Below are 22943 nucleotides of genomic sequence, written 5' to 3'. Positions count from 1 at the left end.
TTTTCTAGCAGTGTGTTGTTTCATGTATTGGAAGCAATTGTAATAACGGTGTCAGTGTAAACCTACCTCTCCCCCTTCCCTAGCGCGTGCACACAAAAATAAAAACCATGGAAAAAAGTCAGTCATAGCACAGGGATTAGCCAGAGTTGAGGATTTTCTTACTAAGATGTAAAGCAGCTCACACTGATAGCCAGCCAGGCACTTTGAGAAAGACATTGCAATTACAACAGCCATGAAAAATAATGGAGAAAATTTGCCACCCTGTGCGCAAAATCTGGAGGCACCCTGCAGACGTGCTACGGAGAGAAACCACCTCCCCGTTGCGATAAGGGCTAAGTCGTCTGCCTGAAACTCCCTCCACAAATAAATCAGCACCCAGAATGTGCAGCACTGCTCAGTGGCTTGCACGGCATCCGTGTGTGATGGATGACTGAGACAATTCTGTTTCAGTATCATGTCAGCTAATTTTAGGTGTTTAAACTCTTTCAACAATTTCCATGATTCATAAAGAGACAGAATTAGAAATTTGCTGAAGTGCAGCGCTATAATGGCAGGCTGTTGCTGCAGTTTATTAATACCCAGTAATCGCGGCCTTAACACTTGAGTGAACTAACTGCTGTTAGTATTTCTGTGGAATAAGCAGGTTTCTCCAAACATCAACGTTCGATAGTGGGCACAGTTTCTAGTGGTGCGGGGCTGGTTTATGTATAACCAGGTCAGACACCTGGCCAGAAGTGGATTTTTGTTGACAGGACACACAAGTTATTAACACGTCGTTTTAAGAAGGAATTTTAAAATGGTCACTTTTCCCTTAAAGACTCTTTAATGACTTATGTTGGATTTAGTAAGCATAAATCCTGTATCAGCAAAAGAGCAAAGAGTGCTTGCAAATGGCAGTTTGCACGTGAAGATGCCCACAGGCACATCATCCCCTTTGGAAAAGGTTCTGCATTTAGGCTGGGTTTACGGTGGGGAAGGAGGCTGCAGCAATTGTGAGCAGCACCTGTTAGCTGAGAAGGGAGGAGCCAGAGATAGCAAGAGTTTGTGAATTTAGGTCGTTGTAGATACTGATAAAATTACACATTTGGTCTGGCGTGTGCCCTTGCATTCTCCTCAATTAAACTTACTTACAGATAAACAAAGCGCAGCGGGTCTCGCCCTGAAACGAGTACCTGGCGTCTTAGTTCACTGCATTTAGGGGAAATCACAGCCTCTGCTGGATGACTGCTTTTATTATTTTTAATTTAATTTTTCTGCTGAAAGTTATGGAGGTCACTGAGCATGTTAAAAGATCTACTACTTAGAGAGTTATGTATTAATCATTCACTTTATTTGGTTTCATTCTGTATGAACTTAGGAGGTATCTGTGAGAAGCTTTATGGAAGCCAGGTAATGAAGGTGAGGAGAAATGCAACTGGCTTTGAGATAATCCTTGTAGATTCGATTGTTATGGACAAACACACTTAAAGCTGGAAAATTCAACCACCAAAATGGGATTAAAATAGCAGAATCATTTGTCCTAGCTGTTGGGCATCTCTTAAGCATTAAAACCTAACAAGATGATAAAACTAGAGAGTAAGGTGTGCAAGTAACATTAGGTAGCCTTCTGTATTTCAGAGCAGTGTGAGGAATGCGTGGATTTGGAATGCCATCTTCTGTGGCTGGGATGTGTTTTTTAAGTGTTCTTTAAAGTGGATGGGGGAAAGTTAATGATCCATTGGATAAAGGGAAATTTATGTACCTGTGCATGCAACACCCGAGCATATATATTTGTATTTTTTTATTAAGTACCTTACACCAGGCAAAAAGAAGGATAAATTTTTCAGTTACAGAGTGCTGTAGCAGAGTAAACTCACAACAAAAAATAGGAGGAAATAAAGAATGAATTAGCATTGTGGTCAGCAAGACCCATTGATGCTGGTAAGCTGCTGTTAGAGAGATGTTATTACAAGGCTCAAACAGGTTCTTCACACTTGCAAATTATCCAAAAATGCAAAGTGCAAGCTTGAAAAATTACATTTTGCCAACCAGTATTCTTAACGACCACAAAGGGACAGGAATCACAGTGAAATAATGGTGGGTATATTGCAAGGAAAATACAAGGATATTACACATTAGGATAGGGAGAGAGCCTGGTGGCTTGCCTCCTGCTCTGCAGCAGGTGCTTAGGAGAAAAATCATAGAGTGATTTTCACCAGCATATCTTTCTAGCAGGCATCCATCCGTGCACAGCTATCAATCGCCCAAGGTCATAAAGGAAACAGATTAAGAGGGAAGTCCTTGCTGTATGTATAAGAACGGGCCACCTCTGTCTTCTAGGCCACTTTATTTCCCGTTCAAAGTCAGCCGTGAGCATGAGGAAGCCTGTGTCGTTCTTGGTTTCTTCCTGGTGGTGTAACAGTGGAGCCACATCATCATTTTCAGCGTACTCATCCTGACAGCAGCTGTGTGGAGCAGCAGGCACATTTCACAGTGGAAGCCAAAGCACAGTTGTACATCAGCATAGGTGATGGGGAAGGTTAAAGACAGGGATTTAAACCTGAATTTCACAATTTCCAGATGAAAGAACTATTCCCACTATGATCTTTTCCTGCTTGTGTCAGTAACTTCTTTTTAATTCATTTAGCCTGGGCATCTAAATAAGGTTACACACGTGTTCCTATTGCATGTGCTCATCTAGTTCATCTCATATCACAACTGTAACTATTTTTTCTTTCACAAAATAGACTACTTTCAGTCTTAATTTAGCCCAAGCCATAAAAGCTTTCTGATAAAAATGCAAGCTCCCCTCTCCTACAAAGCCAGTCTTATTTTTGGCTGCCCTTCTGTTCTGCTGAGAACAGTGGGCACTTGTAGCGGGAGGACAGAGTTATTTTTCTTTAAAATCTCTCGCAGCAGGTGAGTGTTCACAGAACACTTAATTGCAGAGATGTGTTTAATAATTCATTTTTCTCAAACCTGTGTGTGACTCTGTGGAAAAACGGCATCCACGAGAACAGGAGGAGCACTATGATTGCTGGTTTCTGAATTAGAATTTTTGGATGAGGTACATTTGATGTGGGTGCTAAATACTTGAAAAAGCATCAGAATTCAATTTCATTTTCTCATTTATTTTAAGAAACCATCTGATGATGTGTTTTTGAAATAAACAAGTTAATATTTGTGTATAAGTGCCATATTTATGTTGGCATATATTACATTTTAGCCACTTTAAATTCTTTGGCTATTACAAAATTACAGCGAAACATCTTTCATGTGACTGCTGTGTGCTTAATGTGTAGCAAAAGATGAGAATCTGTGCTAAATATACATGACCCAACATCATTTTCAAGGCTCTGCCAGTCAGGCAATGCAGATCATATGTAATACGGCTCACGTAAAGGACACGTTGCCAGGTTAGAGGGAGAAAGGCTCCATCCCTCTGTGCTTTGGCCTTGAAGGTTATCTGGCAAGAGGGATTTTTCTCCTCGGTTTTGGGTCCTTTGGTCCTTTGTTTTGGGGAGAGGCTGTATAGCCTGTGGAAACAGCCTGGGTGATGTTGAAGTCACTCTGGACTGGTTTGTTTGTTTTTGTTGTTGATTTTTTTTTAAGGGAAACAAATGAAAAAAGGAGAATTGAAATGTTACTACTCTTGGTAGGGCAAATTTTGAGATAGCAGCTGAGATGGTTTTCTGATTTATAACCATTGTTTCACAACAAGCAAATTGTCTAGAATAGCAGAGAACAACAGTGATTTTTTATATATAATAGGAGTGAGAGAGATGCATCTTCATGGTTGGCTGTCTCTTGCTCTCGGTTGCCCTGCAGGAAGGCTGTGTCACCAGTGGCAGCAGACCACAGAGTGTGCTTCTGAGGCTTCAGGGTCCCCTCCGAGGCCACCCCATGTCCTTTTGCTGGGTAGGGCGGCCAGCAGCCTTACCGGCTAGTGCATGCCTGACTTGGCCGCTGGTATTTCTCTCTCTGGCTGTCTGTACCCATGTTCTTGTGGACCTGTTCAAACATAACTCAGGGGAGCATTGCCTTTGAAAGCTTCACGCACCCTAGCTCAGCCCAGGTCTCTGCATGAGCCTGCTGCTGTCCTCTGGTGTACTGAAGCAGACTTGAGTGTGCGTAAATCTTGGCTAGCATGGTTTCCCCACCGTGAGACCCTCCTTGTGATTCAGCTGATAGGATTATCCAGAAATCTCTATTTGCTCAGCAAGTGACTTTTTCAGCGGTATTAGCTGTGAAAGGAAAGTCCCTTTCTTTGAAACGTTTAAAAAAAAAAAAGTTTCTTAATGGAGGGATGTGTCTGAGCTAGTTATCTTTCAGCTCCCTGTCAAATAAGACAGAGCCCATTTCATAAAACACAAAACACTCCATTTTTTGCTGTCTTCCACTTCAGAACTGTTGCTCCCATAAATTCTATAGAATAATGCAGTTCTCAGCAAAGACCAAGCAGGAAAAAATGTAAACCAAGAAGGTGAAATTTTTTTCTTTGCTCCTGCTTGAGGCTTATGAGTAAATAGAAACGATGATACCAGTAATTTCCACTCCTAGTGTCATGGGTACTTGGTTATGAAGTGAGGAGCAAGAATTCATTTAGAGGGCAAGGACCGAGCGTGCTCTGGGGATCTGGCCCTGAGCAGAGAGGCTGCAGTCATTTGGACTCGGAATAATCAAATGACAAATACACAAGTCTGGAGTTGTTACTCTGTGCGATGTAGTAAGCAGAGGTGGGTGTGATGGGCACCCAGCCCCCTGACACCTCTCCCTGCCGTCACCCAGGACTTGCTCAGTAGGTTCTCTCTTGCTTTGTCTTCAGAATATGAACAGTCTTCTTGTTGAAAGCTTGAAAAAGAAAATATATATATATACACACACATATATGTATTCAGCTCTGCCTGGTCCTAACTTCATTATGGAAATGACAGGATTTCACTACAAGAGACATTTCAGATCCGTGTATTTATTTGTAGTTTGTTTGAACAACTAATGTTAAACTTCAGACTTGGCACGAAGGTAATCATCTGTGGAGACTTGGGTCATGTTTTTTTTAAGAAGAGAGGAACAAGAGAATGACTTGGTAACTGATTAAATATTGTATTTTCAGTACACCATTATTTTTTCTTGTTGTGTTTCCAAGGCTACCCCAAGAGTGCAAACTTTCAAAACAGGTTAAAAAAAACACTGTTCACACCATTACGTGGCTCTGTCCCTGGTGGTTACTGCTGCCCTTCGAGGTGACCGTACTGTTGTGTCCCACAGCAGTTAGAGATGGTGACGGGAGGGCAGCTGGGGAGGTCATCTAGTCCACCAAACATGTGTTTTCCTTGGAATCTAAGAGTCTCCTGGATGAAATCTCATATTTTTGTTAGCTCTCACTGAGAGAAAATTTGGGAGTTTCTGTAAAAGTTACCAATAGGTTTAAAAATATGTATGCCCATGTCCAACTATTGTCCTGGGGCCAGAACTCAGGATTTTAGGTTTGCTTAATTAGTACTTCCATTTAAAACTTAAGGGCATACAAACATTTCAAATTGCTTTGTAGAAATTCCTTTTCTCAGACTGTGTGAGAATTTGGTTTATATACAGGCATACTTTCGTGACCAGTCTCGGTGGATTTAGATGGTTTCCAGAAATCAGTGTTGCTCAATTAAATGTGTAGGGGGAAAAAGATTCATTATAACAATGTAAATTCAAGTTGAACAAGGCAGCAGGTTTTTTTAGATTTTACTGCCTGTGAACGTTCAGTTTCCTTTTGTTCTGTTTTTTAATAGTATTGATTTTTTTAAATGTACGAAAGTAAAGTAAGTCCTTAGTGTACAAAGTGGGGAGTTGGTGTACAGTGAGAGATATAATTGCATTGTATCCTTCAAGGACAAAAGTTTTGGATTCTGCTGCATTTGTCATTTGAAAAATTTAGACTATTTTACTAAGATCACAGAGTAAATAACAAAAACATAAAAAGAACAAATCAACTGCAGAAATGCAATACAAGACGTCAGCTCAGCACACTGCATAGCAAAACAGTCAATCACGCTGCAATCACCAGCTGCCTGAACAGTAAATTAACATTTCACTGGGATAGATGAGAGGTGAATAAACACAGATATATGTAAATATAAACTAAGTAGAAATAGACATGATTATAGATGAGTAAATACGTGAAATCAGCATCAGTTAAGCAAGCACACTTAATAATTGCTTGCTGTTAATGTCAGGACAATGTGCCAAAGACTGCAGATGGTGGCTATTATGTTTTAAAAAGGCTTTTTCTGGGTTTTGAGCTATTTTCTTTGCCCAGTCCTCGAGGCTTCCTTCACCAAGCGTGGGCCCATTTCAGTACACCTCTGTAAATGTCTGTGGTCAGGTCAGCTCTGTGATTTTCCTCCAGCAGCTTGCCAAGGACAGACAGTGTGTCCCCACATCTGTGTGGATGGTGCTAACCCCATCGCATTCCCAGTCTGTAAAGGCCTTTTGGAAACAAAGCCGCCGAGCAAGCTGCAGAAATAGAGGCCCAGACTTGCAGCTTAGAGTCTCAGCTGTCACCTCCGGCTGGGGCTGGCATGTTCCCTGGTGTCTGTGGCCCGTATCAGTGGTTCGTGGGCTCCCTAGCACACAGCTGCAGTCTGCGTCGAGCCTCTCGGCCTTGTAAAACGTAGTGGTTGGAGCAGGTCACTTGGTTGAGCTGCCCCAAGTGTTGAGTTGCCCCGTGTTACCCTGTGGGGACGCTGGGGTCCTGCATAAGCAGCTGGTGTGTGCTCAACCAGAAGGTGAAGATAGGCTTAAGGAAGTCCCGCAGTTTTAGCAAAGTCTTAAAGTATTGCTGTGTGAGGGCAAAGTCGCACTTCACAGCTTTGGGCGATGGGTGGCTGCTGCTGAAGGAGGGGACCCATCTTCTGGTGCCCCCCTTTACGCTTGTCTGATCCTGCCCCAAGCCCCTGCATTCCCCAGCCTGCTTTAAAAAATGGCAAAAAAAAAGTAGCTTGCTGCCAGGTTAGGGTCTCCATCTGCTCCAGAGAGGCTCTGGTGCAGAGGCTCTGGACCCTGGAGCTGCATGTAGGATTTGGTTGCTGGTGGTTGGAGGCCAGGAAGGGCAGCGAGTAGGATGAGGAGCGGGCAGAGCAAGCACCCCTTTAACTAACTGCAAGGTCAGCGCAGCTGTAACGAGCAATGATCATTTTAATCTCTTACACATTAGGAAAATACATTTAAACGTTGCTTCCTCTTGGGGTTGCTGAATCCATATCCCTTCTGGATCATGGAAACTCAGCTCTCAGTTCATTAAAAGCTTAATGTTAAAACCACCTTGGTTTACAGATGTTCCCAAGCTTCCCTAAAAAAGACACCTTCATGGACATGTCAAGAACACGAAGGTGAGGAGCTGCAGCCAGCTCCTCTGGGGACGGCAGTTGAGGGGGTCTCTCCTCCTCTCGCTGGCTGCAGGCATTTCCTCCTTTTTGTCTCTGTGCCATTTCTAGGCCAGGCTCATCTCTGATGTGATTAATCAGAACTGTGTGCTACGTTCAAAATGTGGCCTCGTGGTGACCTGTGTGCAGAGTGACATCATGGGTGGACTCCATTAACTCCCTGCATGGGGTTAAATGTTTTAGTGCTGCATAGGGATAAGAGATCATCACATGCTTCTTACTTGGGCAAAGCAGTGTTTCAAAACTGCCCTGGGGTCAAATGTTGCCAACATTTCTTGTACAGTGGGTGCACGAGAAAGATGAAAAACTTTCAACCTAGATACCTAATTTTATTGATCCAAAAGACACAACTGTATTTTCATGAAACTTTTTATTGATTATTAAAATGTTACACGATTTTTTTTTCATTTCTGCTGAGTCTTTCAGGCCTGAAAGTCACTTTGATTTCCCTGCTGACTTTCAGTTTTAGTGATTAGTTTCTTACCAAGCATAGGCCAGCCTGTGCAGGTTTCCAGATACTTAGCCAGTAGAATTTTTATGTCAACCCACATCTAAAATGAACTTAAAGCTTCTTAGCTGCGCACATAAAACTGTATCTGTTAATTTTGACAAATGTCGTAACAGCTTTCGGGAAAACTAATGTCAACGTATGGTACATTTTGTAGGTTTGGTGTGTCAGCTGTTCTGTAATTTCCAGTGCTGTGACCACGTTATAAACCTGCAAAAATCCCTTTATTAAAAAAATAAGCCGTAAAAATGGTTTCAAATTGTCATATACCTGAATGAATGCCCAGGGGGCTGGGGGGGAGCCCTCTGTTGCCCTCATTTACAGGCAAACCAGATGGACTTTATTCATTTCAGGAAAAAGGGTACTCAAGCAGAAACTCTGCTTGTCATGTTGCAGTCTGTACTGAATTTGTGTGGCCGAGGCCATTCAACCTGGATTTGTAGTGGGAGCACCAATTATCTTTTAATTTAGATTTACATGACGCATTCCTTGCTTATCTGATGTTGTGTCCTCATGGGGGTGATCTGGTTGTTTTTCCAGGCAAGCCAACGTTTATGAAAGCTCCTGAAGATCAGATTGGGATTTCTGGAGGAGTGGCCTCTTTTGTGTGTCAGGCAACAGGAGAACCCAAACCTCGTATCACATGGATGAAGAAGGGGAAGAAAGTCAGTTCTCAGCGGTTTGAGGTAATAAAAATAAATAAAATTGGAAAACAGTCTAATTCCTGCAGGTCTTAGGTACACAGTGCTCATTACTGCAGCCCAAGTATTTCTGCATCACAGCAATACAGAGTCTAGGGCTTTAAAGTTAAGTTTCTTCCCTGCAGCAATGCAATCTGTAGAGCTGGTGTTATTTGTGAGCATGATGCTGGTTGCACACACGGGAGATCCTTCTTCAGATGAGAGGCAGGCTAGCACTGAATGGGATGGCAGATAAAAGTTGCATCTAGCAGTAGTTTTCTGTTTTCATTGTGAAAGCTGATATGGCACCTCGTTGGCCTGCTATCCCTAGTGAAATTAAAAAGTGGGATGTCAAAATCCTACTGGAAGGCTTTCTAAGCGAAGGCTGCTGTCACCCCTCCCACAAATGCACTTGAAAAGAGAATGGTGAAGCCATCTGACAGAGTAATTTGAATTCCCTAGAATTGTAGAATACCCCAAGTTGGAAGGGACCCACAAGGATCATCAAGCCCAATTCCTGGCTCCACACAGGACCACCCAAAAAAACCAAACTGTATGTCTGAGAGAGTTGTCCAAATGCTTCTTGAATTCCAGCAGGCCCAGTGCCATGATCGCTGCCCTGGGGAGCCTGTCCCAGTGCCTGACCACCCTCTGGGTGCAGACCCTTTCCCTAACCCCCAGCCTGACCCTCCCCTGTCCCAGCTCCATGCCGTTCCCTCGGGTCCTGTCGCTGTCCCCAGAGAGCAGAGCTCAGCGCCTGCCCCTCCGTTCCCCTCGTGAGGGAGCTGCAGGCCGCCATGAGGCCTCCCCTCAGCCTGCTCTGCCCTGGGCTGAACAAACCAAGAGACCTCAACCACTCCTCATACGTCTTCCCCTCTAGACCCTTCACCACCTTTGCAGCCCTCCTTTGGACTCTAAAAGTTTTATGTCCTTATACTGTGGTGCCCCAGACTGCACACAGCACTTGAGGCGAGGCCTCACCAGCACAGAGTAGAGCAGGACAATCACTTCCCTCAGCCGGCTAGCAGACTGAGAGAAGGGAAGAAGGAAGAACAAGTATCAGAAATATTTATAAAAGGCGTCTAATTGGGTTCGTATTTTAAATATCAAATATACTATCACTGACTTTCTCCACCTTTTTCTCCGCTTTCTTTTTTTTGGAGTTGGGTTCTTCTGTCTAAAACTGCCCTTGAAAATGTGGCCCTGCCCACCGTTCTGCTGTCTTTCCTCTAATCCTCGTCTTTGTTGCTTTTTGCTTTTCTGACTAGACCACAGATGACTTCATTGCCCAGAGTAGACTGATTCAAGTCACCAATTTTTTAATCATGATTTTGTATGTGAGCAGGAAACCTTTATTAAAGTAATCAATTGCAAACTTTTTTGTATAAAGGTTTGTTTTGTTGTATAGTACTGTGCTGTTTAAACATTCTGATTTGTAAGTGAATATAAACTTTGTAGTGAATTTGGTGACTGTTGTGGCTTACCAGAAGGATACACATTATTATATGCATTTACATGAGCAATTTCATACCTTCATTCACTTCAGTTTTGATACATAGTTAAAGCATTTGTAATGTGTTAGGAGATAATGAATAATGTCTGTATTTTTTGCCAGGTAACTGTTAATTCTACCTCATTTCTAAGCTAGTCTTTATTTAGAAGAAAACTGGAATTCAGTTAAAATGATAAAATAAACTCAAATCTGATGTACACATGCTGAGTAGAGATATCCATAGTTAGCAAATTGAACAGTGTTTCTGTTCTTGGTGTCTATCAGGTCTCTAGTGGTTGTAGCTCCCTTCTTCTCACACACAGCATTTATTCAAGGGATATTAAGGGAAAAAAGGACTTTTCTGCTCTTTCACCTCATAGCTTTTCAATCCTTATCACTGAACTGAATTAGTCTCTGCATCTGACTGTTGCTTTGAAATTTGGCAGTAGCTCTACACTGTGGAAGGATTATACTAAGTTTAGCATTTTGTTACAGTTCTGTATTTAATTTAAAATCCAGTGAAAAAAAATGTAATTTTAAAAAATATATCGCTGCAGTGTTCACCTTCCAATGTCCTGTCTGCTGCTACTTGATCCCAAATTAGGGTTTATTTGCAAGCTGTTTCCATTATTTCAAGCAAAATGATTATTCCTTCCAGTGTGAGGAGTAACAGATTTTCAGTGGTCTTGGTTACCTTTTTATTTCTTCCTATTTTTCCTGTCGCTGCAGAGTCTTGGGGTGCACATTATTTTCTCACTCCTGTTTTCACTCCTTTGGTCTTGGTGCTGTGAGAAGCACACCTAAGTAGGGCTCTTGAAATCAGGTACAAGTTTTGCACGGAGGTGATACAGGCCCCAGGCTGACGCGTGTGTCTGGAGCAGTGTACAGCTTAGTCTCTCCATCTGCCCCTGCATTCCCCAGTGACAGGAGGGGTCTTGTGCCTTTCCCTCATGTTGTCACCATCTGCAGTTCAGTTAATATTTCCAAGTTTTACAGTGCTCAGTAATAGGAGAAGGACGAGTTTGGCATTAACAGTGGCCCAAGGCTGTGCCTTCACTGACTTGCCATTAAGGAATAACTTATAGTGATCCAGCAGTAAACTAACAAATACCTTTCTTCCCCGTAGAAGTTCGAGTAATGTATGTTACAGCTTAGCAGGATGGAATGGCAATGATTTATTAAGGACTTTATTTATTATGCTGGGGAAGGAGCTATAATTATAGCATTGATGATCATGCCAGAATTGCAAAGTACCTGATGCTGAAGGACGTTGAAAACAATCACTTTCTGCTGAAGTTAGCATGTGCTGTAGGTGCTCAAGGTGTTGCTCTGGTTTTGTTACTATTTTCCTGGTGATCCCACAGGAGTATATCATTCTGCTCTTCCGTCAAGGTGAAAGTTGGCACTAAATTGCGATCAGTATGATTAGTAAAACCATTAGTGCAAATATGACTCAGATGTTTTAAATCATCAGATCCACTTCTTTATTACCAGGTTGATAATTTTTCAACTTTAATTGATCCATAAAGAACCTCATTGGATCTTCATTTGTTCTGGCCTTCTCAGAGGGCAGATACGTTCTTGACTCTGAGATTTTTTGATTTCTAGACATGGAACACTTGCTTAGTTGCATGATATTTTCTAGTTTATGGATCTTTCTGATTTGTTTTTAACCCCTGGATTGTTTTGACCTTGTTTTTGTTGCACTAGATAGCACTTAAGAACTGCTTTCTTTTCATTATTAAAGGTTATTGAGTTTGATGATGGGTCAGGATCAGTTCTGCGGATACAGCCCCTGCGTGTTCATCGAGACGAAGCCATCTACGAGTGCACAGCCACCAATAGTGTTGGGGAGATAAACACGAGTGCCAAATTAACAGTGTTAGAAGGTAAGTGGAAGGTGTTTTTTCATGTCCTTAGGTGGCTGGAAACATGGCCTTGGCTTTGGTAGCTACATGTTGTAGTGCTCTTAAGTGACATGGTGATACTCTAGCTCGGTTTGGAAAAGCTGTGTTGTTCCTGTACCATTTGCTGTAATTTCTCTTAGTGATAGAAGCCGTTATTTTTCAGACAATCATGAGCAGAAAGGATGGCAGATTCTGAACTTTCTTTAAAGTGTATTAGTTGAATTGTCTGATTGAGGTATGTTATTTCTAGCTTGGAGGCCTAGCTAAAGAGACATTTGTATACTTTTCTCATCTGCCTGCCTTGATGTAATACCCATCTTCAGGGTATCTGAGAATTGTATCTGACAATCAGAAACTTAATCTATGTTGCTGTACCTTCTGGATTAAATCAGCACAGTTCTTTTTGAATGGATTTTCAGGTTCCTCTTCAGATTTTGAGCTTGATGTGGAATTTAGCTGGGTTTACTTTTCACTGTAGTCACAACTTGTTAGTCTTTTTCTCTTCTCTTCTGCTTGCTATGTTGTTTCTTCTAAACTGAATGTTTTGTGGAAGAGCTGTGTGTTAGATATAAAAGGCTTGTGATCAGTTGATTTTTTTTTATATTAGATTCTCAGAATTATTGTCTGCTTTTAAGGCAATGGGGATTTTTTCAGCCCATCAATGTGTTAAAATATTTGTTTATATATAGGATTTTGTAGGTGCATTGGATTGTTGCAAATTTAGGACATTTGGCTGAATGGACTTTTAACTTTGCATTTACTAAGACAAGCAAGAAAAAGGCTTAAGCAAATTGCTTGCTGTGTATGGATTCATGAAGAAACTATTGAGTAATGAAAAAACTAGTCTGGAAAGTGTCTGGATGATTTGGAATCATCAAATTCAGATGAACTTTTTCTGTTCAGTCTGGCCATGAAGGCAAAGGAGGCTGGTTATCCCAATCACGAGTGTGCCAGCCATGCACAAGTGAAGCGTTTTTCCCTTGCTCTGCCACAGATATGGTACCGTTGTCCCTTGTTCTCCCTTCCCATTTATAGCATAGAGGTAATCATATTTTCCTCTCTGCTCTGTGACAAAGAATACATCAAACAACTGTAATGTGCTCAGACACTCTGGTGATGGGAGTCATAGAAATCATTCAATACTTGATGTGATTGTGTATCTTGTTTCTGGAGGTGGGGCACCTTAAAGGATCAGCTTGCTCTTCAGTAGTAGTATTAAGAGATGGATAACAGGTGCTATAGACTTGAAAATTGTTGAGTGAAAAAAGCAGATCCCTTTTGTTACTTCTTGCCTTTGCAGCCATGTACGTGAGTACATAAAGCTCGGTGGAGCTCTTTCAGCGTTTTTCTTGCAGATCTGCATTTAAATGATTCTTACAACTGGATTTTTGTGATGCTCAATACTTGACTAAACGAATGTTCCACACACATTCCTGTTTCCTTTGGCTGCAGTTGCCTTTATGTATCTTAGATATGTATGCACATGCACACACGCTAATAATTTATTTGCTCTGTGTTAAATGTTCAAAGGCCCACAGAGACATGCATTGCATAAAGGAGCACAACAGTATTTCTCAGCCCTGTTGAGCTCCTGCTGGGTTCCTGATGAGTTAAAACTTTCAGACCACCACATAAATAGGGAATGGTAGGAAACACCAGGGACAGGAAAAGACATGCTTGCACTGTTTAAGAGCCACAGAAGCAAAAGTCACTACCAGTCAGACACAGAGCCTGCTTTTCTGTTTGAAAACTGCCTTTAATCAGGGGTAATGCTGGTTTAACACGATCCCATAAGGTCAAAAACCATCTGCAGGCTGGGGGCTGCGTTTTCCTCTCAAGCTGAAGAGTATCGACCCCTTGCCAAGTACTCTCATAATGGGTAAAATTAAGAAGTATTTGCTGTATAGCAGTTTGTATGTGCTCATGCACGGAGAGTTGTGAGCTTGCTTACAGAGGAGGAAGATGTACCTCTCACGTTGGCTTAACCTGATGAAGCAGATAAGCTCTGTTATGATGTATCTGCATTAAGAAAACACAGTTTATATCTTTCCTTTCTGAGATTTTCTGGGGACAAAAATGTATTTTTTTTCCAGCCATGCTGTCTCATTGTTCTGTGTTGTCTGCCTTAAATTACACTGCTGCATTTTGGGAGTGTGAAATTTTTTTTGATTATTGTTTTACATATGGGTTTGCAGGGCGGGTATCACAAGTCAGTGCCCTGGTTGTGGTTATGTTCAAACAGCCTCAACAGTCCCCAAAAAAACTAACATGAAGTGCCCCACCTCTCTGTTCTGCCACTGCTTTCCTGACACAAATTTCATAGAGCTATTTGGAAATGACACATTTCACTTGGAGCAATTGATACCCTTAAGGCTGTCAACTAGGATTGGATTTTCCCTCCGCTTCTGGGGTTAAAATAATTTCTGTAATTGCTCTCAGGTGGCATTTTGAATGATGCAGACATTCTGCACTTCCTTTCAAGAATTTGACTAATGCAGTGGTCCCTGATGCATGACAAAGCTCTATCACAGACGTCCTCATGGTTACATGCTGCTAAATACACAGTACATATTGATTTTTACATTAAAAATCCTTTATAACAATAAGTTTAATGCTTCTTCACAATTTGCTTTTTAAAACATGGACCTTACCATTAAATCCTGAAGTCACAGTCAGGGTTTAGCAGGCTCTTATTAGATGTCTTTGTAGCTAACTAATCTGGAGCTTTATTTTATTTAGATTTCCATGATGTTTTACAGATCAGAGGCAGATAATCCTTTCTAATTGCCAACTTATTCCATTCTGAATATCAAGAGAGAAGCCTGAGTCCAGTCTCCTGGAGGAACTGGGAATCCTCACAGATGTGAATCTTTTAACAGTTTGGTTCCCTACTGCCCTTTCATTCTCAGCTCCCGTGTCTCTTATTTTTTCCTTCTAAGCGCAAATCCTGTTGTGACCAAACTACGTATATACTTGGTGTAACTGGAAATTATTTCTCCTGTTGATAGCGGGAGAAACAGACGTGCATATACCTTCTCTTCTCATTTCTCCTGGGTAGCTGATAAGCTGAATTATGTATGAGTCATATTGAACATTTCTATCTTTTTTCCAATTATGACCTGAAGCAGCACAGAAGTACATTCCTGCCTGCCTGGCAGAAGAGGAAACCAGTGCAAGGAGGGGAGGGCTAGAATCAATAAGCTGACACACGTTCCCACGAAGAGCCTCGGGGACGGTTAGTGGCTCTAACAAATTAATAAATATATCTTTCAGTTGTAACGTTGAGAATTACCAAGCGTTTTAAATAGGGAGAATATATGAAATGTGAGTAGGAAGGATGCCAGCGCGGAGGAACGTGGCAGCAGGATGCCAGCAGGACTGTCGACGTAGTGTCCTTCCACGGAACTCCTGCGTGCGGCATTGCGGCAGTGCTTGGAGAGGTGACGCTAAGTGTTTGTCTCCGGTCGCCTGTAGACCAGAGCATGCCTTCTCTGTGGTTTCCAGCAGTCTCCACCCAGCAGGAAGACAAGGAAAAGCGGTGCAAAAAGAGTCTTCAGGGGGCAGGGAGGAGAATATTGATTCTTTGGGAAAGAAAAGAGGCTCAAATACAAACCATTGTGCCAGTCCCTTCTCTCACAGAGCTTTCCAACTTGGACGTTTGGTTACAAACTTTGATTTCCAGAACTGGAACACTATTCAATTGATCTTCAGAGCACCGTGAGCAGTCGTGTGTTTTTTTTTTCTCCCAACTCTGCTGTAACCTAGAGCATACCGTCACATCCAGGTGACACTGAATATATTCAGTGTGTCGTTTCCCTTTGTTTTTAAGTAGGTTAAATGAAAATGAAACTATCATTTCCACTTGCCATTTCCAGCACAGATCTATGCAGATCCCCGATGCCTCTTTCCCAGACTACTTAATCATATGGCATGGAGCTGTCTGCCTGGAGAGCGTGGCCAGGCTCCAGAGGAGAGAGGCTCCTGGTAGAGGACAGGCAGAAGAGCTGGGGAAGGGTTGCTCACACACAGGTTTCAGTCTCAACGTAACCTGGCAAGTTAAGTTTCACTGGCCAGCCTCATGCTGCCAGAAGTCGGAGAAGTTTTGGTGCATGTCTGTGGAGCCCTAGAAAGTGTAGCAGGTGTCCCAGGGTGGGAAACACCTCCACCTCACCGTGATTCGCTGATAACTGAACCATGTCATGAGTTTAATTTCTTTCACCAGCTGCCAGCTGCATTCCAGTTCCTGGAGTTACTCTGTTTAAAATGCTGTAAATGATAAACATTTGACTGTTACAAATGATTTCTGCAGAGCTAGATCTTGCAAGGCCTGAAACAATATGCCCTTCTTGTAAACACGCTTCTAAAACTGATTTTGTCATTTCGATGGTAAACAGAAGTTAGCTATGTTTAATCCTTGTTTACGTTTGGTTAGTTACAAAAGGATCAGTAGGATCACTGCGCTTTGACTCATGTTTGTCTTCATTGCTTTTGCATCTTTTTGCCAAGAAGAATTTTTAGCAATGTGTTATAGAATTGGAGCACTTATGGAAGGGAAATTGAATCCACTGGGTGTACTCATTCTGATTGTGTAAATGAATTAAGATTCCCTGTACCCTCCTGCTCCTGAGATTGGCAGTACTCTCCCCACATGTCCTGTCAGGAGATGACATCTCTTTCCTCTACATGCCTTGTGGTCATTGACTGTTCCGGCTGATTTGGTCCCTCTGTGGGAAGGCTGCTCTGATAGCAGAGATCTTACCCCCGTCCTTTGCTCTCCACCCAGGTAATCCAAAGGAGCCTCCATGTGCTTCACCACTTAGGGAAATGTCCTGAAATACAGTGATGCGCAAACAAAGAAACCTGGGAGCGTTTGCTTTGTGCTGCATGGTGACATGTCTCATGCTTGTTAAAAAGGGAAACATTAAGCCAATTACTACTCGTGGTGGCACAATTGAGAAGTTTAGGTTGTCACCTCAAGGAGTATAAATCCCAGCTCACGTGGACTTAAACTATTAAGGTATAAGCAGCGTTCACAAGGAAAGAGAGTATTAGGCTGCTCAACAGCAGGTTGCCTAGTAGTCCTCTGGTAAGTCAATTTGGGAGCCCTGTCATTCTGCTAAGAAGCCTCGCCATTTCTCAGGTGCTGCACAGTGGCTGAAAGAATCCTGCAAGTTGCAGGGGACACAGGTGGTCTCTTGGTCCCCCAGAGCACACAGAAGGTTGAGCAGAATTAGCAATCTGTTAAAATTAGACCAAGAAAATGTATGGACTGTTACGTACCATGCCACTAGAATGTCTGAAGATGGTTTAGCTATTTAATCTTTGATATCTAAAGAGCACCTCTCATCCCAATCCAATTTTATCTATTTATTTTAAAGATTGGATTCAATGAGAACGGTACTGTCACTCTCATAGCTTACTTTTTGTAATATTTAACAAGAGAGGATTTCTTGGCTGTGAATGAGAGACAAGGAATTCTCAGCTGGAGAAAAGTTTTAAGTGTTGTTGGTCTCTCCTGCAAACAGGAGTCAGCAAATCTTTAGAACTTATCAGACCCAAATGCCCTAATTTCAATTTCTTATTTCTCTTTAAATGATTAACTAATGGCACATAACCATATAATGTGTCCATGATAGCAAGTTCCATCAGAACACTGCCATGCTCTAAGGTTAACATCCAGGTTCATTCCACAAGTTTATGAAGCAAGTAATACAACCTTTGAAAAGTTTTATATGAAATATCACATAGTTAATGCCAAGCTGAACCCTTTGGAATTGTGCACTCTCATAAAATGCTGTGTCTGAAAAGGTACTGACCTCTTAATCTTGAGAACATTTGTCTTTTACAGCAAGTGGCTGTTTCTGCATATTGGCTCTCAAATGAGATCCTGTGAGATTACATCTGTAGCAGGAGGGGATGCTGTCACGTTCTTATAAGCAAGCCCATGGCGTCAGTGATATTGCAACACCCAAAACAACACTTGTGATTCAGGAAGAACTTCCCAGATAGAAACAAGTGAACTTGAGTGGCAAACAAACCAGAAGGAAGTGTACTCTACAGAATTCAACAAAAGTTCAAATGCAGGGTGTGCTTTGCAACTGCTAGGTGTCTTGAAATAGTAAGTGTGCAGTTGTGTCCTGTAAAAAAAGACTTCATGTTGGCTTTTTTAATCATTTTTTATTTGTTTTGTTTTGAAGAGAATCTCTGGTTACCTCTGTGAAACAAGTTTAATTAAGAGCGCATAAAGTTATTGCACTGTGCCTTGGGCAAAGGTGCTGCTTAAATTCTGTACCGAGGAGCATCAGGATTTTTGTTAGGTTAGGATGTGGAGTCCTTTTAGTTTCAACTGTCTCCGTTCTGTTATGAACGTTGTCTTCTAGAACTCTTTACTCTTCGTAAACTGCTGATGTTGATATCGTCTTCAGGAACTGAAGACTGAAGGCCAAGATACATAATTTGGAAGAATAAAAAAATAAATCCTTTAATTAGTTTTAAATATTTTGCTTTCCAGTTTCGTTGGTAGTGATCCCATTCATGTGTTATGGGAAAGATGAGGTATACTTAATGAAAACAAGATCTCAATCATTAATAATTCCATATTCCTTCACATCATTTCTAAAGGCAGCAGTCAAGGCCGTTTCAGTCCCTATCACTGTGGGATGTTTCTTCTAGACCAGTTTGCATGTTCCTTTTCTTCCAAGCACATTAATCTGTTTTATGCAAAATCCTTTTGGATATTGTAATCCAGTGGAATTATTATCCCATGCTGATGATATTCTGTTGATTATAACATGTAGTAGTACAATATTTTCAGTATATTGGCATGTTTAGTGGCTCAAGTTAAATTCAGCGACTGCCTTCTTGAGCCAGCCAGTGAGACATTTCACCTGCCATCGTGTTCACCGCTCATCAGCTTGTGTTGGCCAAACCCTTTGATGCTTCTGATATGCCCAGCTCTTGAGGGGGAAAAAAAGCACCTAAGAACTTGTCACCAGTAACAGTTGTCTCCTTCCTGCTTGCTCCGTTTCTCAAAACCCTCACGAAGATTCTCAGAAACGCAGATGCTCATTCAGAATATTGTGGCAACCTCCTGCTAACTTCTGCCTGTTAGGAAAATTGGTAATTGAGCCCTGGGGATTCTTTTCTCTCTTCTTCTGGGGTCAGGGTCTGGAGCCAGGTTGCTTCTCGCTCTGTGCTATCCTACAGCTTCCTTGGAGATTGCTATGGAAAGCGTGTCAGGCTGTTCTACCGCTGCTCTGCTGTCAAAACGTTCGGCCTATTCCAATAGGTAAATGAGGCACAAACAGACCGGTTTAACTCTGGCAGAGATGCACGCACGGAGGCAGATTCCTTTCCTGTTGGGGAGGAGGTGCTGTGGGTTGCCATGTCCCAGCTGACACCGGGGATGGCCAGATGACTGCTTCTGCGTCTCTGTTCCAGTCTGAAACCAGACAGGTTAGATTAAATTGTCTGTGGTTTAAACTAATCTGTTTTGACTTGCCATTGGAACAGATCATCAGTCCCAGCTGGGAGGCTGCAACCACCAGTGCTGCCTTCAATTTCGCTGCTGAAAGGCTGGCGCTCCATCTGCCCCGACCCCATGGCCACAGCAGTGTCTGAAAGCTTACACGGGGCTGGGATTTTGAGGGATTCGGAGGCAGTAAACCAGGACAGAAACCTTGGCTAAAAGGAGTGGTAGACTAAAAAGGCCAAGAGAGCAGAGCAGCAAAGAGAAGGCTACCAAGGAGGTGATATGTGTCCCATAAGCTTTTTGGTGTAGATACTATAGAGGCAGAAAAGGTGTAACACAATGTGGATGTAACAAATCGTAAATCTTGAAGTAAATACATTTGTTAGAAAATTCAGGATATTTAGGTTAAGATATGTGCTAGCTGATGTGCTAACCTGTACCAGAAAGTAGCCAGGCAAGCCCTCTTGCTGCACTAAGATCCCCATTGCACTTTCATAGACCATCCACCAATCTTAATTTCTGGTCCTATTCTGTACCTGTTCCTGTTTGATTTGGGGGATTTTTTTAACATACCCAACTAAAGATGGGCACACAAAGAACCTTGCAGGTGTCTTTCTGAAAGCACAGGTGGCTCCATGGATTTTTGGGGATAAACCATCAGATGTATGCTAGGACCATAGTTGCTTTTTTCATGTAGTTGGTCATTGGCTAGCTAACCTTCTGTGTTTCTCTAATCCATCTGCTTTGTCTTGTCTCTTCTTGTTTCCTAGCAATGTGTACCCAGCATATAGCAAAAATTCACAATATTTCTTAAGTTTGTTCCTATTATCCCTGTCACTTAAGGTGATTTGGCTCTTCTTGCTTGATTTTTTGCCTGTCCTCTTTATTTACAACATCTCCCCAGCACTGTCAATATAATACCTGCCTTCTTTGCAGAGATCGTTGATGCATCTAGTCATTTCAGAACTGATATTTAAGGGAACTTGTTGGTAGAGACCGTTGTTATACTACCAATAAAAAATAATAGTGAACAAGAGAGCGGAGTTGATTAGGTGTCAGTGAGCCCTGATTTGGCTCTCAAAATGCCTGCCTGGTAATAACTAGGCTGACGCTGGACCCAGTGACTCTCGGTTAATGAACTGAGTTTGGAGGACTGGCAGCCAGGAGAAAATACTTGTTAATGAGTTGTCTATACATGGATCTAGAAGTCTTTCAGAGAAGAAGAAAAAATAAAAGCACACAATTATAAATAAATCATTTCATTTTAAAAGTCGCTTTAATTGATGTGTATTTAATTCAACCGGAAGAAACAAAAAGTTAGTTCCTGTAGGTAATTTGATTAACTGTAGCTTTAAAACTTGTCAGAGTAAAAAATAAACACATTTCTCATCAGATTTTACATCTACCAGTGCCCATCAGAAGCTAAAATAATAGATCTTTATCATCAGATGTTTCAAAAGACCTTTCTTATTGCTGGATCTCTTTCAAGATGCCTCGTTCTGAGACCGTCTGTGGAGAACTATAGCAACCTGTTATTGACAGATGTGCTCTCTGTAGCTTGTATGTCAGCCCTGCTGCTATCTCCTGCTGACTAATAAAGTTAGTTGCTGGTATATATTTGTAGAGTCTTTGAAATCTGCTAGGTTGTGGAATAGCCTTCTGAGAGAGTTAGTACTTCATTGTTTGAACTATTGGAAATTAATGGGAAACACTGCTTGATAATGCCATGTGGATCGTCTGATTTGGTTCCAAGGAAGAAGGGAAGGACAAGAGCAAGGTGTCCTTAAAAGCCTTTCTGAGTCCTACTTTGGCAAAATTGCCTTCTGTACATGCTTGTAACGGAGAGACTCCGCTCCAAGCTTGGTGACCTGTTGTCATTACTGGCATTCCCTGACTTACACAGGCACTTGAGAAGACGTAGCACCAGAGTGATCTTCTGGAACTTCTTCTGCAGAAGTGGGAGAATATATCCACTTAATAGAACCGGAGAGTAAGTTCTTAAATGGAAAATGGAGCATGGAGAGAACAGAATGTGATAACCATGGCTGTAGGGAATGCAGTGCTCGCCGTTCCAAAAGCATAAATCTCTGTATGTACGGGCGTTTCTATACAGTCACCCTGGACTTACGTTCTGTGCCTTATCTTCTTCCTCTCTCTAAAAATCACAGCAACAATTAAATCATTCTTGGATAAATCGCTATTTTATAAGGTGAATGCCGGGAAAACTTGGGACTGGAATCTCAACTCATGCTAATAAATCTGTAGCAACAGCTCTGGAGACGTGAGGATCTCCATGGAGGGAGTAGTATACTTCAGGTGTCACTTACTGTACCTGTGGAGGAGAACATTTCACAAGTACTTTAACATCTTTTCCTGCAGAAAAAGGAAAATCTCAGAATTGCTATTGATGGGACACATTTTGGTCTTGGTCTGAGAAGCTGACTGTACAAAACAAAGCTGGCTTTGCATTAAAGACTTTATTATTGATTATCCTGACAGCTGGTTTCTGTGTGTCGTGCTTAGTCACAGTCTCACATTTACTTGTCCTTAGTATCTCTTGTTGATCGTGTGTTTTTTTAATACAGTTTAGTCAGGAAGGCTCTACATTTGTGATGCCTATTAAAATGCAGTGCCTGGATAATGAGCAAAAGGAGTAATTGGTCCTAATTTGGGATGCAAGGAAGTAATTATGATGACCCTTCATTGTTAATTTGTCATTTGAACTATTAGTGACTAAAATATTTTTGGTATAAAGATGATCTAAAGTATATGCATTCCACTTGCTGTCTTAGAAGCCCAGAGAATCTTTACGAAAGTATTAATCTTGTAGTGTTAAAACAACACCTTCCCCATAGAGTTCCCTAACTGCTGTTTATGCTTGCGGGTATTTCAGTTGGATAATAAAGTAGTGACTCTTCCTGGCCTTCTCGCCTGCTCAAATTCTATCTGCTCAGAGCTCTTTAAAATCCTTTATCCTAAGGAAAACCAGTGGGTGTGAGGTATAATAAGATCTGTCTTTCCAAGATCATCGAGCTCCTTGATGAGGCAGGTTGGATGATGCCATGGGAAAATGCTGCAGTGAAGTCATTCATCTGCCTTGCTAATCCTGTGCTTTGTTGTCTCAATCCTTTTATCACAAGGGTCCTGCCTGGATGAAACCTTTCCAAATTCCTGGTGTATGAGTTGAGCGGGGAAGTCCAAATACCAATCGGAGCTATAATCGTATCCAGCTATAGCGTTCACCGTCGTGCTGTTATCGAAGATAGGACTGGGGGAAATTTCCCTATGAAATTCCCTATGTGCTTTCAGCACATGATGCAGAGTGCTTAAAATAAAGCTAGATGCGCAAAGAACTAAGGCGCACAACAGAATTAAGATTGTGACCTTTTAGCCTCTTTGAGACCACTGGAAACGCACTGCAAACACTAACCTGTTGAAGACCTTAAAACCCCACAATCTTGCTTTTGGTACTA

General features: G+C 41.9%; 1 protein-coding gene across 8 annotated transcripts in view; it reads left to right on the top strand.

Moving 5' to 3' along the window:
* The window catches only part of PTPRF (protein tyrosine phosphatase receptor type F), a 371326-nt gene that overhangs the window by 175218 nt on the left and 173165 nt on the right, over positions 1–22943 (top strand). For all 8 annotated transcript variants that reach the window (XM_080603450.1, XM_080603448.1, XM_080603454.1 and 5 more), the window contains 2 exons: positions 8461–8606; positions 11840–11981. In XM_080603450.1, the coding sequence (XP_080459576.1) occupies positions 8461–8606; positions 11840–11981 (288 nt within the window). The remainder of the gene's footprint in view (positions 1–8460; positions 8607–11839; positions 11982–22943) is intronic.

Source organism: Anser brachyrhynchus, assembly GCF_964034855.1.
Source record: "Anser brachyrhynchus genome assembly, chromosome: 8".
Lineage (NCBI taxonomy): Eukaryota > Metazoa > Chordata > Aves > Anseriformes > Anatidae > Anser > Anser brachyrhynchus.
This window is presented reverse-complemented; position numbering and strand designations above follow the sequence as displayed.